The sequence below is a fragment of the Amblyraja radiata genome, chromosome 8 (genome assembly GCF_010909765.2).
Source record: "Amblyraja radiata isolate CabotCenter1 chromosome 8, sAmbRad1.1.pri, whole genome shotgun sequence".
Lineage (NCBI taxonomy): Eukaryota > Metazoa > Chordata > Chondrichthyes > Rajiformes > Rajidae > Amblyraja > Amblyraja radiata.
In genome coordinates, this window is record NC_045963.1 from 40,442,392 (window position 1) to 40,456,502 (window position 14,111).

At 43.9% G+C, this 14,111-nt stretch overlaps 1 protein-coding gene across 4 annotated transcripts in view; it reads left to right on the forward strand.

The window, feature by feature from the left end:
• The first annotated feature begins 4,021 nt into the window (after nucleotides 1–4,021).
• The window catches only part of pgm3 (phosphoglucomutase 3), a 47,145-nt gene continuing 37,055 nt past the window's right edge, over nucleotides 4,022–14,111 (forward strand). For 3 of the 4 annotated variants that reach the window (XM_033025647.1, XM_033025643.1, XM_033025646.1), the window contains exons 1-4: nucleotides 6,616–6,742; nucleotides 12,063–12,271; nucleotides 13,070–13,254; nucleotides 13,830–13,897. In XM_033025647.1, the coding sequence (XP_032881538.1) occupies nucleotides 12,065–12,271; nucleotides 13,070–13,254; nucleotides 13,830–13,897 (460 nt within the window). In that variant the 5' untranslated portion in view covers nucleotides 6,616–6,742; nucleotides 12,063–12,064. Of the gene's footprint in view, nucleotides 4,157–6,615; nucleotides 6,743–12,062; nucleotides 12,272–13,069; nucleotides 13,255–13,829; nucleotides 13,898–14,111 lie in introns of those variants that run through there. The other variant, XM_033025645.1, reaches the window with a different exon arrangement.

Below are 14,111 nucleotides of genomic sequence, written 5' to 3' on the forward strand. Positions count from 1 at the left end.
CGCAGGCGCACTACCGCCCGAGCCCCGCCCCCACCCAAATCCACGTTGCGTGATGGCGTCGACGATGTCGCGGGCGGCGGCGCGAGGTTCAAATCTCCTTGGGGTTGGGAACAACAAGAGGTAACCTCAGCCAACCAGAATGTGTGAAGTTATATACAATTCTGGTCGCCCCCTCGTTGTAGGAAGGATTTGGTGGAGAAGGTGCAGAAGAGGTTTACCAGAATGTTAAATAAACTCAAAGTGCCGGAGTAACCCAGTGGGCAGGCAGCATCTCTGCAGAAAAAGGATTGGTGACGTTTTGGGTCAGGACCCTTCTTCAAAATGTGAAGGAAGGAACTGTAGATGGAATGGAATACTTTCTTGTCACATGTGACTAGGCACAGTGAAATTCTTTGCTGCATGCCCAATGTATACAAATAGACAATAGACAATAGGTGCAGGAGTCGGCCACTTGGGCCCTTCGAGCCAGCACTGCCATTCAATGTGATCATGGCTGATCATCCCCAATCAGTACCCCGTTCCTGCCTTCTCCCCATATCCCCTGACTCCGCTATCTTTAAGACCCCTATCTAGCTCTCTCTTGAAAGTATCCAGAGAACCGGCCTCCACCGACCTCTGAGGCAGAGAATTCCACACTCACAACTTTGTGTGAAAAAGTGTTTCCTCATCTCCATTCTAAATGGCTTACCCCTTATTCTTAAACTGTGGCCCTTGGTTCTGGACTCCTCCAACATCGGGAACATGTTTCCTGCCTCTAGCGTGTCCAACCCCTTTATAATCTTATATGTTTTAATAAGATCCCCTCTTATCCTTCTAAATTCCAGAGTATACAGAATATACAAGCCCAGCCGCTCCATTCTCTCAGCATATGACAGTCCCGCCATCCCGGGAATTAACCTTGTAAATCTACGCTGCACTCCCTCAATAGCAAGAATGTCCTTCCTCAAATTAGGGGACCAAAACAGCACACAATGCTCCAGGTGTGGTCTTACTAGGGCCCTGTACAACTGCAGAAGGACCTCTTTGCTCCTATACTCAACTCCTTTTGTTATGAAGGCCAACATGTCATTCGCTTTCTTCACTGCCTGCATGCTTACTTTCATTGACTGATGAACAAGGACCCCCAGATCCCGTGGTACTTAGCCTTTTCCCAATTTGACACCATTAGATAATAATCTGTTTGCTACCAAAGTGGATAACCTCACATTATCCACATTAAACTGCATCTGCCATGCATCTGCCCACTTACCTAACCTGTCCAAGTGATCCTGCATTCTCATAGCATCCTTCTCACAGTTCACAGTGCCACCCAGCTTTGTGTCATCTGTTTGTACATTCTCTCTGTGACCATATGGGTTTCTTCTGGGTGCTGCTGTTTCCTCCCATATCCCAAAGACATGCGAATTTGTGGGTTAATTGACCATGGCAAATTGACCCAAATGTGCAGAGAGTGGATGAGAAAGTGGGAAACATAGAACTCGTGTGAACGGGTGTTTGATGGCCAGTGTGGGCTTGGTGGACTGAAGAGACCGTTTCCATGCTGTATCACCAACGGTCAAGCAGCATCTATGACTTTACTTTACTTTAGAGATACAGCGCAGAAACAAGCCCTGCAGCCCACGGTGTCCACGCCGACCAGCGATAACACCGTACAGTAGTACTATCTTACATACTAGGGACTTATTTACAATTTTACCTAAGCCAATTAACCTACAAACCTCTATGCCATTGGAGTGTAGGAAGAAATGGGAGCACCGAGAGAAAACCCATGCGATCCCAAGGAGAACCTAAAACTGTACAGACAGCACCCATAGTCAGGCAGCATCCTGTAAGGCAGCAACTCTACCGCTGCGCCACCGTGCCGCCCTGTGGAAATGGAAATAAAGTTAATGTTTCAAGTCAAAGACCCTGTAATTCCATGGTTCAATTTCAATAGACAATAGACAATGGGTGCAGAAGTAGGCCATTCAGCCCTTCGAGCCAGCACCGCCATTCACTGTGATCATATCTGATCATCCACAATCAGTACCCCGTTCCTGCCTTCTCCCCATATCCCTTGACTCCACTATCTTTAAGAGCTCCATCTAACTCTCTCTTGAAAGCATCCAGAGAATTGACCTCCACTGCCTTCTGAGGCAGACAATTCCACAGATTCACAACTCTCTGGGTGAAAACGTTTTTCCTCATCTCCATTCTAAATGGCCTACCCCTTCCTCTTGTATTTGAACTTGTGTCTCTCATTCTGCTAAACACTACCCTAGCATTCTCTCATCAAATCAAATACTATCTCAGGAACCATATTGGCAAATCTTCACCAAACTACTTCCATAGCAAAGATATCCTTCCTTAGGATAGGTGAACCAAAATTGTGCAAAATACACTTGACATGGTTTTTCTAAGATCCTACACAAAATATTTTACTGCTGTACCCAAATGTTCTTGTTATAAAGATAAACAAAACATTTGTCTTTTTACCTGCATGTTAACTTTCAGTGGTTTGTGTATGAGGATACATGGGTGCCTTTGTGATCCTTTTGATTATTTTACTTATCTATGTGCATTGCATTTACGTGCCTGGTTAAGCTGCCGTGAAAATTTATTTGTCAGGCAGCTAGGGTTGCAAACTTTCTCACACCCAAATACAGGACCAAAGGTGAAAATAAGGGAGAAATTCCCGATGGCATAAAGTACAGAAGGCCTTCGTCGAGTCACCGCTGACGGGCTTAACCCACGTCTTTTTTGTTTCCCATTGCTTGTTATAGCTGCACAGTCTTTACTTGTTTGCAGGTTTATCCATATTTGCACATGCCAAACCGACCGAACAACATCAGACGTTACTGAAACTTTTTGTTTTGGCAAAATATAACGTACAACTGATGCGCATAAGGGGGCTTATGATTGGATGACAGGTGAATCACTTGTGCGTGGCGTCAACAACACATGCGATGACTCCAAGAATAGTGGAATATCTTAATTCAATCAGTGAGAGCACTTTGATTGTTTTTACAGATGGATCTAAAGATCCAGTTAGTGGGAGAGCTGGGTTTGGAGTGTATGTGGAGCAGCTTGGGTTGAAGATTGGCCGGCGCATTTCTGATGGAAGCTCTGTTCTCACGACTGAATTAATGGCAATTCAATGGGCTCTAAGGTGGATTGAGGAAGCCAGTTTTAGAGAAGTCATTATCTGTTCTGATTCTGCAGCTGCTCTTGAAACTTTAAGAGTAGGGAAATCTAAAGCTCGTCCTGACATTCTAAATGAAATCTTGAGTGTGTTTTCTAGAATTGGGTTTGCGTGTAACATCACTTTTTGCTGGGTTCCCGGGCATGCTGGGGTGAGGGGGAATGAGCAGGTGGACCTCATAGCAAAGGAGAGTTTAAGAAGAGAAATAGATATCCATGTATCATTGGGGAGAGTGGAACTGAGAGAAATAATTAAAGAGGGCTTAACAAAAGAATGGCAGAGAGGATGGGAAATGGAAGTCAGAGGTAGACACTACTTTTCTATACAATCTGAAGTTAGGAAAATATGTTTCTGTACATCTCTGTCCCGTAGGGACTCAGTTAAACTGTGTAGATTGAGGTTGGGACACTGTGGGTTAAATTACTATTTGTGCATTGTAGGGAAACATGTTTCTGGCTTGTGTGAATGTGGGAGTAATGAGACAGTTAAGCATGTTTTCCTAGAATGTAAAAAGTATAGGGTAGAAAGAAAAGTATTGTTTGTTAGACTGACAGGACTTGGAGTTGAGGCTTTTTCTGTTTTATCTCTGTTTGGACACAGTGAGAAACATCAACTGATATCCAGGGCCGTCCTTCAATTCCTGCAAGTTACAGGACTGTATGTAAGAATTTAGTTCAAACTTTGACCTGTGGAGGGCAGTAATACGCTTAGCAGCGTCTACACTGCCGGAATCCTACAAGAAGAAGAAGCTGAAGAACACATGCGACACGCACACACGCTGTTGTATCAGATCTAGGATCTGTCTGTAAGCGTGCACTCTGGTGTTACAGAGTACAAGATGCTCTTCGACTTACGATGCTTCGACTTACGATATTTCGACATTACGATGGTGCAAAAGCGATACACATTCAGTAGAAATAGTATTTCAATAGCCTGGCCCTGTGGCAGCGTTGTGCTGCATTGATAATTTAAGCGGTAATGCTTTACTGTTTAATTTAAATTGCTTTCCTGTGTTATGTTTTGATTTAAGCCTGCTCTATTGAGCAGACGCACTCGCTCGCCTGAGCTGGCTTGTTAGTATCTAACGCTAGCCTGTGCACTTTATCTCCTATTTATCTTGATGTAAGGTCGAATGAGTCAGCTGTTTTGAATGCAAGGTATCTGAGCTGAGGCTGGAGAGAGAAATCATGCAATGGATACAGAAGAGGCGAGCTTCAGGACCGAAGAAGAGGCTGGCGTGCGTCAAGATTTTGCAGGGACATAAGAAACCGTGTTAGCCTTTCCGTGGGAGGAAGCGATCAGGGGGGGACTTGTGAGGAATTTTGCAGGAGACGAGATGGACATCGAACGGCAACAGATCTGATGAGGCAGTTGATAAATCTCAGAGCTGCTACCTGCTGTGACAATTCGTCATGTGTTCGCTCCTGCGGGGGCTGGCACTCGGGAGATTTAAGGGGTGTCAGTACTCAGGGAATTGGTGGGCACTCCGAACGAACAGGGACACGAAAGGTCACTGGAGCGTAGATCCGCACCCACGTGACCGCAAAATTTAACTGGGGTACATGCGTCACTTCCGGTACATGTTAGTGAATGGGAAAAGCACTTTCACACCCGTTAAAAACATCGAAAACGGCCAGTTTTTGAGCTGCAATTTACTGTGCCAGTCGGGGTGACCGTGAGGCACAGCTACCTAAATTTACAGTCCAAAAGAAAGATAGAAACTAACGTAAATTCAAGAGGGAGCTGAAGGTGCAAAAACAGCGGAAGAGCTTAGCGGACATTTGCCGTGGAGATTTAAAGATCGAAAGTATCGGGAATTATCGCGTTTGCTCGCTGCATTTCATCAAAAGTAAGGCATTATTGACGTTTTATCTTTATTCATTTGTTATATGAAAAGTTTTAAAAGTGAAAAATCCGTCAGTAAAATTGCAAAATCGCCCATGGTTCTCAGGTGGGTTTTAACATGCAAAATGAAAACGCTTCTGAAGCTCCATTTACCATTTAAATAATCGTTCAAAGTTCAGCATCAACTTGGAGAGCTATAGATGCTTGAGCTGCGACCAAATCTGCTTTAATACTCTCTTCTTGTTGCACGTGCATGGCGTTCTTGTGCACATTGTTTATCCTGCTCACATTGTTGACATCATTCCATGCGGCAGGCTTGTCTGTTATTAGATGATAAATAAATAAGTAGTTTGGGTGATTGTGCAGGCTTTAAACAAGAAACATTGAGAAATATATTTTGGCAACTAATAAAATGTCCTAATTTTGTCCAACTAACAGCTGACAATTATCCCATTCCTTAGCTTGCATCTGAGTAAAATTTATTTCAAAACGCATTGATAGTTTACGATTATTTACTCAGGGAATTGGTGAGCGCTCCGACCGAACAGTGGAAGTGGGCGGTTGAGAGACGCCAAAGAGATTTCATAATTAAAACGTGGAAATAAAAAACACTCCCAGAGGCAGAGGACTGAAGAGGAGAGAGAGAGCGATAGAGGGGGGGGGGATAACCAGGAGAATGAAAACCCACAATCACTTGGCGGTCCAACCCTGAATACTCTGGTAATGGTAGGTTAGGTGTATTAAATGCATTTTCGACTTACGATATTTTCGATTTACGATGGGTTTATCGGAACGGAACCCCATTGTAAGTTGAGGAGCACCTGTTGGTAGCAGTCAAATACGGGACAAGGGCAGTCCCAGATGGGACAAACCAATTTAGCCCAATATATGGGATATCCCGGCTAATACGGGACAGTTGGCAACCCCACAGGCAGTATCTCTGGAGAAAAGGAATTGGTGACGTTTCTTGTCCAGACTCTTCTGTTCCTTTTCTCGAGATATTCCTGACCGCTGAGTTACTCCAGCATTGTGTGTGTATCTTCAGTGTAAACCACCATTCACACTCGTGCCTTCCTACACACACAGCATTTTGCGTCTATCCTTCCTACACATTCAGACTGGGCAACCCAATTATAATAAATACAATTATAATTTCATACATTGTAAGAGTGCAGCAGATTGTATTATTTGTAGAGAAGGAGAGACAGGGGCAACAGCGTGATCATGCAAGGTATCTCCACACAAACCCGTGCTTTTCCCCGGCGAACCCCACACGCAAAGATCTTATAGATCTTATAGACCTTCTCCCCGCTGCCCCGGGCCGCGCACTCCTTCTCCCCGCTGCCCCGGGCCCCGCACTCCTTCTCCCCGCTGCAGATCCAATCTTTGGCCGGAAGCAAGAGGGCGGAGCAAAATGGCGGAACAAGATGGCGGGGGCAGGTTGCTAAAATGAGTCATAAAATCGCCCATGAATCCGCCCATGAGCGTACTACACGTTTGCGTGAGAGTAATCCATCTTGCTCCGCTATAGGATCTTTGCCCACACGGGCCTTCTCTCGTGGACATGCTGCGCATGCGCGGGCCGGGCCCGGCGGCAGTTGCCAGGGTGACGGGGGGACGTGGCAGGAACGGCGGCAGTTGGTTGGCTTCCCGCGCGCCGTCGGCCCCGGTGTCAGCTGTGTACCGCTGCGGACGGGAGGCTGTCACCACGACAAGGTAGGAAGGAAGGAAGGGGACTGTCGGGCGCTCCGATTTAAATTGCACCGAGCGCGTCTACCGACACATGAAGCCTGACGGCGTGATGGTCCTCCAGCGGACCGGACCAAAGATCCTATAGCGGAGCTATAAGATCTTTGGACCGGACCTCCGAGGATGGTCCTCCAGCGGACTGGAATGGACCTCCTAAGGGTGGGCCATCTACCACTTCCCTGTCTACATGGAGTCCCTGTTTGTGTATAGAGGGGGCTGCACGTCAGGTCATCGGGGCAAAGGACGCACCGACCAGCTCAATCCATGTGGAGGACATAGCAGCTTCCGGCATATACACGAAATTAATACACGAAACGCGTTAATTCTTATGTTAAAAACCGCTGAAAATGTCATTTTTTTGCGCTGTAAATAATTGTGGAAATCGGGGTAAGCGTGAGAGACATTTATCCTACTTCAGAATTGCAAAAGTGAGGAGAAATTACGGTAGCTAGAAGCGAGAGCTGAAGGGACAACAACAGCTAAAGTGCTTGGCGAACATTAGCTGTGCAGGTATCGAGATTGAAAATATTGGGAATTATCGCGTTTACTCACTGCATTTCATCAAAAGTAAGGCGTTATTTGTGGGGTTTTTTTCTTGATTCCTTTGGTATCTAAAAAGTTTCAGAAGTGATAAATCTGGCTGTAAAATTTTTAAATCGCCCATGGTTCTGAAGTGGGTTTTTACATGCAAAAAGAAAACGCTTCTGAAGCTAAATTTGTCATAAAAAATCTACAGACGTACGAGTGGCGTGTAGAGAAGTAAGTTTTCAATCATTAGGCTATTGAGATGTATATTTTGGCGAATAATAAAATGTCTTGACAGCTTAAACACCCACTCCCTTTCAATAGGATATTGTCAATTTGCTGAGGTTGATTATGTCCAATTAACAGCTAACAATTATGCCATTCCTTGGCTTGCAGCTGAGTAAAAGTAATTCAAAACCCACGTATGGTCTGCGATTTTTTTAAATGATAAATTTTGCTTCAGAAGCGTTTTCTTTTTGTATGTAAAAACCCAATTGAGAACCATGGGCGATTATAAAATTTTACAGCCAGATTTATCACTTCTGAAACTTTTTAGATATCAAAGGATTCAAGAAAAAACACAAATAATGATTTACTGTTGATGAAATGCAGTGAGCAAATATTTTCAATCTCGATATCTGCAGGGCCAATGTTCGGCAAGCACTTTAGTTGTTGTTGTCCCTTCAGCTGCCGCTTCCTCACTTTTGGAATTCTGAAGTAGGATAAATGTCTCTCACGCTTACCCCAATTGCCATAATTATTTACAGCGCAAAAACGGACCATTTCGGCGTTTTTTAAGGGGCCCGCTACGCTGGAAACAATGCTAAGTGCTTACCTGCAGTTCACTGCGTGTACTCCTGTTGGCGTTGCGTGGCAGCAGTACGGGTCACAGGTCGTGACCCGACTGCCGTGCAACCTCCCTATTTGAAGGGGCTGCTCCTCTTCTGGCTACACTTCAAGCCCTGCCGTTCTCATCTTTGGATATCCCGTGCGTTGGGGAGTGGGTATAACCAAGGATGTTCTGGCTGGTTTGCTCCTGGGCCTGGTCAAGCAGGCCATTCATGGGTCACGGCGCCAGGCAGACGAGGGCGCCGCCAGAGCCGACTGCCTGCCCGCTTTCCGGGGTCACGTCCGTGCCAGGGTGTCCCTGGAACATTCGGTCTGCAAAGGCACCATGAGGGGTTCGAGGACCGCTGGGTACGCGGGCGGTCAAATGCATCCTGGAAAAGGATTGTAGTAGATTGAAGATAGACACAAAATAGTACAGGCAGCTTCTCAGGGGAGAAGGAATGGGTGACGTTTCGGGTCGAGACGCTTCTGCCTGTAAGAAAGAACTGCAGATGCTGACAAAATGTGTAAGAATGTCCTCCGCTCAGTCCGTCTTAACCTACCTGATCTCCCGGTGGCTCAGCACTTCAACTCCCCCTCCCATTCCATACCTGACCTTTGTGTCCTGGGCCTCCTCCATTGTTAGAGTGAGGCCCAGCGCAAATTGGAGGAACAGCACCTCATATTTTGCTTGGGTAGTTTACACCCCAGTAGTATGAACATTGACTTTTCTAACATCAGTTAGCCCTTGCTTTCCCTCTCCATCCCCTTCCCAGTTCTCCCACTAGTCTTACTGTCTCCACCTGCATTCTATCTTTGTCCCGCCCCCTCCCCTGACATCAGTCTGAAGAAGGATCTTGACCCGAAACGTCGCCCATTCCTTCTCTCCAGAGATGCTACCTCACCCACTGAGTTACTCCAACATTTTGTGTCTACCTTCTTCTGCCTGTCCTGCCTGAGTTACTCCAGCATTTTGTGTCTATCTTTGGTGTATAACTCGTATCTGCAGTTTCTTCCTACACAAGGATTGTAGTATAGTTATTTAGTATTTAGGAATATTTAAGAGTATTTGGGAATTTATGTATTTGGTTGTGGGTGTGTTCTTACCGTTTGTATTGTCAATATTATTGGTGTAAATAATTGATTACATTTATTTTTGGAAAAACAAGATGGGTCCTCCTAAGATGGTCCTTGTGGGGACAGGTCTTTCCTGGGGACGGGACCTCCAAGGGACGAGTCTTCTGTGGATGGTCCTCCTGGGGACGGTTGGGGTTCTAGGAACTGGAACTGTTGAAATTTTGATCAAAACACAAAGTGCTGGAGGAACCCAGCTGGCCAGGGAGCATCTGCAGAGGAAATGGACAGAAGGGGTTTTGTGAAGGGACTCACACCTGTTCTATTTATACTGGCTCTCCCCCTTGCTCTTTCAGTCCCACTGAGCCTTTAGTATATGTTTGGTCTCTCCCTGCCAATGGAGAGAGCCAAAGTTCGCCTAGGAATTGGAAGAGGAAATAAAATGGTTCTAGAAAGCCATAATGGGCAGGGCATAGGTACTGGGCAAAATTGCACAATCTGCACATACCATCTATTGCAACTCACTTCTCCTTGGCATCAGCTCCACCTACATCAACCGACTCCAACTGGTCCAGAACGCAGCCGCCCGACTCATCACCCACACCAAATCCTGGCATCACATCACTCCAGTCCTCAAACAACTTCACTGGCTTCCCATCTCCCACCGGATCACCTACAAAATCCTGATCCTCACCTACAAAGCCCTCCACCATCTGGCCCCCCATATCTCACTGACCTCCTCTCCCCCTACCAACCCTCACGGTCCCTCAGATCCACATCAGCCGGTCTCCTCTCCATCCACAAGTCCAACCTCCGCAGTTTTGGGGACAGAGCCTTCTCCAGGGCAGCTCCCAGGCTCTGGAACTCCCTCCCCCAACTGATCCACAATTCCGTGTCTCTCACCATCTTCCAGTCCCGCCTCAAGACCCATCTCTTCACCTCTGCCTATCCTTAGCCCCACGTCCCCCTCCCTTTTCATCTGTGCATTACTTGCCTCATATTGTGTTTTGAATTGAATTCTGTCTTTACTTTGTGTACTAGTCATGTCTCTACTATTTATTTCATTCCCCTTACATGTTTTTCCTCTACCTGCTAAATTTTTGTAAGGTGTCCTTGAGACTCTTGAAAGGCGCCAATAAATAAAATGTATTATTATATTATTATTATAAAGGAGGCCAGTTGAGAGCACCAAATGCAGGAGATGTGGTTGGCGGACATGCAAGTGAATCTCTGTCTCATCTTAAAGGGCTGCTTTGGTCTCAGTTTCAAGGACATCTCAGCTATCTTGGAGTTAAAGGTTTATCCAATATTTCCTCAGTTAAATTTTTTTTGTCTTGGCAACATGTTTGTAAATCTGAAGACACTAGTGAAAAAGCTACTTTCTTAACTACTAAACCAGGTTCGCTTCTTAATAAACAGACTCCACACAAACTGTTTGGTAGACCAGTTCAAAACTTTACTTATTATCGGCCGATGGAAGGGAGCGAGAATTCCAGCTAAGTGACCAATGTAGACACTCGACTGTCCTCGGTCCACTTCTCTGAACAACAGAATTACATTGCATCAAATAGGGTTTTTTGTCCCCTTAGCACATTCCACAGACATTAGTCATGGTCAGAGGTACAGGAAAAGGTTTCCACAGAATGCATCACATCAAAGGCATTTTGTTTATTACATGGTACAAGATAACATTGGCCATTTGGTTTACGATATTTTATCTTTCTACTTCCCTGGTTCCTCTCGTCCTTCATAAACATTGGCCATTTGGATAATGCCATTTTATCTTCACAGAGATCACCCTAGCTCTTTCGCTGCTTCCTCTCTGTCATTTGGTCCCTCATAAACATTGGCCATTTGGTTTACGGCATCTTACTTCAAAGAGATCTCTCTAGCTTCTCCTCTCTGCTTGTCACTTGGGAGACAATGTTATAGGATTTATTATCTCACACACCGCAACCTGAGGCAAGCCTAATTTGACAATAAATATAAGCTGTAAGCTAGCCCAGAAGCCAATTTAATATCTTCTTATATTTTTAACTAAAATTCAGCTTCATCACTAGCATCTGCTGATGCTGGTTTATAATTTTTAAAAAAGGCACAAACTGCTGGACTAACTCTGGGTCTGGTAGCATCTCAGGAGAACATGGCGTCCATGACGTTTCATCCCCAGTGCCATTCAGTCTAAAGAAGGACCCTGACCCAAAATGACACCGATCCATGTTCTCCAGGGATGTTGTCTGGCCCGCTGAATTACTCCAGCATTTTGTAAATCTCTTGCATCCTTGTACACCTGCTCAGTAACAATGACAATAAAGTTTGAATCTGAATCTAATATAACCACAACTGGACAGTTTACTGGGATGACACTAACTAGTACTGTGCATGGTTACACCGTAACATTCCTGTTCTTTTATTCTTTATCTTGTATGAAAAAGGAAAGCCTCCTATGCCTTTTTAACCGGTACCTGTATAGATATATGGACATACAGTCCACCCATTCATATCTTGTCGATTGATGGATCTAAAATGTTTTGTAAGATTTAAATGGAAACCTGTTATAGAAACGACAATATTTAAAACATATTGTTTAAGGCATAAAATAACGATGTTTGGAAGCAAAACACATACTTGGGATTCAGACTATTTCAAGCATGTTAGCTGAACTCCAGCTTGTGTGTATGCTATCGAGATTCATAGTGAACGAAGAGAAAGTGCAAATTTCAGTAATCACACAGTTCTTGCAAAGACAAAGTTATTACCTCAAGCCTTGCAGTTAAACACCATAAATTGTTTTGTTGCAGACACGTGACATTTTCCCATTTCTACTATTTTTATCTCGAGCTTTAATTTCTTGGTGCAGGCATGGCTCACTTTGAAGACATGGAGATGATATCTGGACAGCATCCTAAACCTGTGGGACTAGTTCTTGAATACGGCACAGCAGGTTTTCGAGCCAAGGCAGAACAACTCGATCATGTAATGTATCGCATGGGCCTGCTATCGGTCCTGAGGTCAAAGAAAACTGCAAGTACCATCGGTGTAATGGTCACAGCCTCGCATAACCCAGAGGTAATATTCCACGGTCAATGTGTACGTTGAAAGGAAAGCCGGCTATTCGTCATTCTAATTTGAATTTTATCATTCTGAATGTGTAATTGCTAAAATCTAGCAACTGTGATCCCATTAGAACCATAACACTAATGTCACCATAGTATGGAAAATCACGTAATGTCTTGCCCACAAAAAGCAGGATATATCCAGTTGGGTCAGTTACCACCCATGAATTTACTATCCCTTTAGCAAAACAGTAATGAAAGGGGGGTGTCAACAGTGCAAACTATTAAGATTTACTCACAGATAATCAGCTAATTTTTCCCAATTTTCAGTACTGTTGGGGCTACATTGCTTAAGATTTCATTACTGTCTTGGTTCAAACATACACTATAGAGATGAATTCAAACATTGATGTGAGAATGACAGCGCTTGGCAATACAGCAGCATTTGACTCAATATTGTGTCAAAAGGTCCCTGGTAGGGTGAAGTTTGCATGTATAGTAATTTATTGTATAGTAAATTATACAGTATAGTTATTGGTAGTTATTAACAATACTATATCATAACCTGCTATGAATCTGCATCCTCTTCACAACACGTACTTCTCTCAACTCACTGCCACCTAGCTTTGTATCCTTGGTGGCAATTACCAGCAACACTTTAAGTCTGCACATTGGTCACATTAATACAGCAGCAGGAAATCAGAAAGATAACGTACAAAGCTGAAAACACAGTATGAGTCAACATCTCTACCTCAGACCAAGTCTTAATCTCTTTTACAAAGCCATATTAAATTATTTCTTTCCATTACAGGAAGACAATGGAGTGAAATTAGTTGATCCTCATGGAGAGATGCTTGCATCAGCCTGGGAAGCATATGCCACCCAGTTAGCAAATGCAGAAGACCAAAATCTAAAATCTGTCTTAACCAATATCATTGAAAAGGAATCTGTGAACCTGCAAGATGTGGCTCGGATTTTTCTTGGTAGGGACACACGGTATGTGTTATGGTTCTGGCATTACAGTTACAGCTGGAATCGTAGAAGATCTAATTTATTTCTTATTTTGTGGGAGTGTGAAAGACTCATCAGGTGATGAGTAAACTTTCATTCTATTGTTCAGATTAAATAACAAAAGCTTTTCGCTGAACCTCGGTACACACGACAATAATAAACTAAATTAAATATTACCTATACATGTTGTCCAGAGATGCTGCCTGACCTGCTGAGTTTATCCAGCACTTTTTGTAAACCAGCACCTGGAGTTCCCCTATCTCCTACATACCTACATGTTTATTTGTCTTTAGGCTTTGAGTTTTCTAATTGAAGAATTTGATATTGTTGGAGATGTAAATTAATTCAAACAATAGTCACCAATTAATTATTCATTTATGGTTCCATTTTATTACGAGAAGATTTATAAGAAGCTTTAAATGACCAATATACATGGCCTGCTTTCCTGCTTCATGATTCATTTATTTAACCAAGATAAGCTACATTTATTTCTTTGTGTGCGTATGTCTGTCAGTGTTCTGGTCCTGTAATTTTGTGTTCTGAATGTTTTTCATCTTCAGGCCCAGTAGCCTCGAGCTTTCCCAGGCTGTTGTTGATGGTGTGTGTGTCTTAGGAGGAGCTTATCAAGGTATGTGCTGAAGTTAGGATAACAGTTACATCTTCCAAAAGTGATCTCGTAATGTACATTTTGTTTTGTTTGAAGGTTAAAATTATATTTTAACTCTTCAGCCTTGATTCAAGGCACAACCACTACTGGATGGCTCCCAAAATGTTGACAAATATAAAGATTAGTTGGAATCAAGTGCAGAACGTCCAGTGGAAAAACACAATCTTTAAAAATG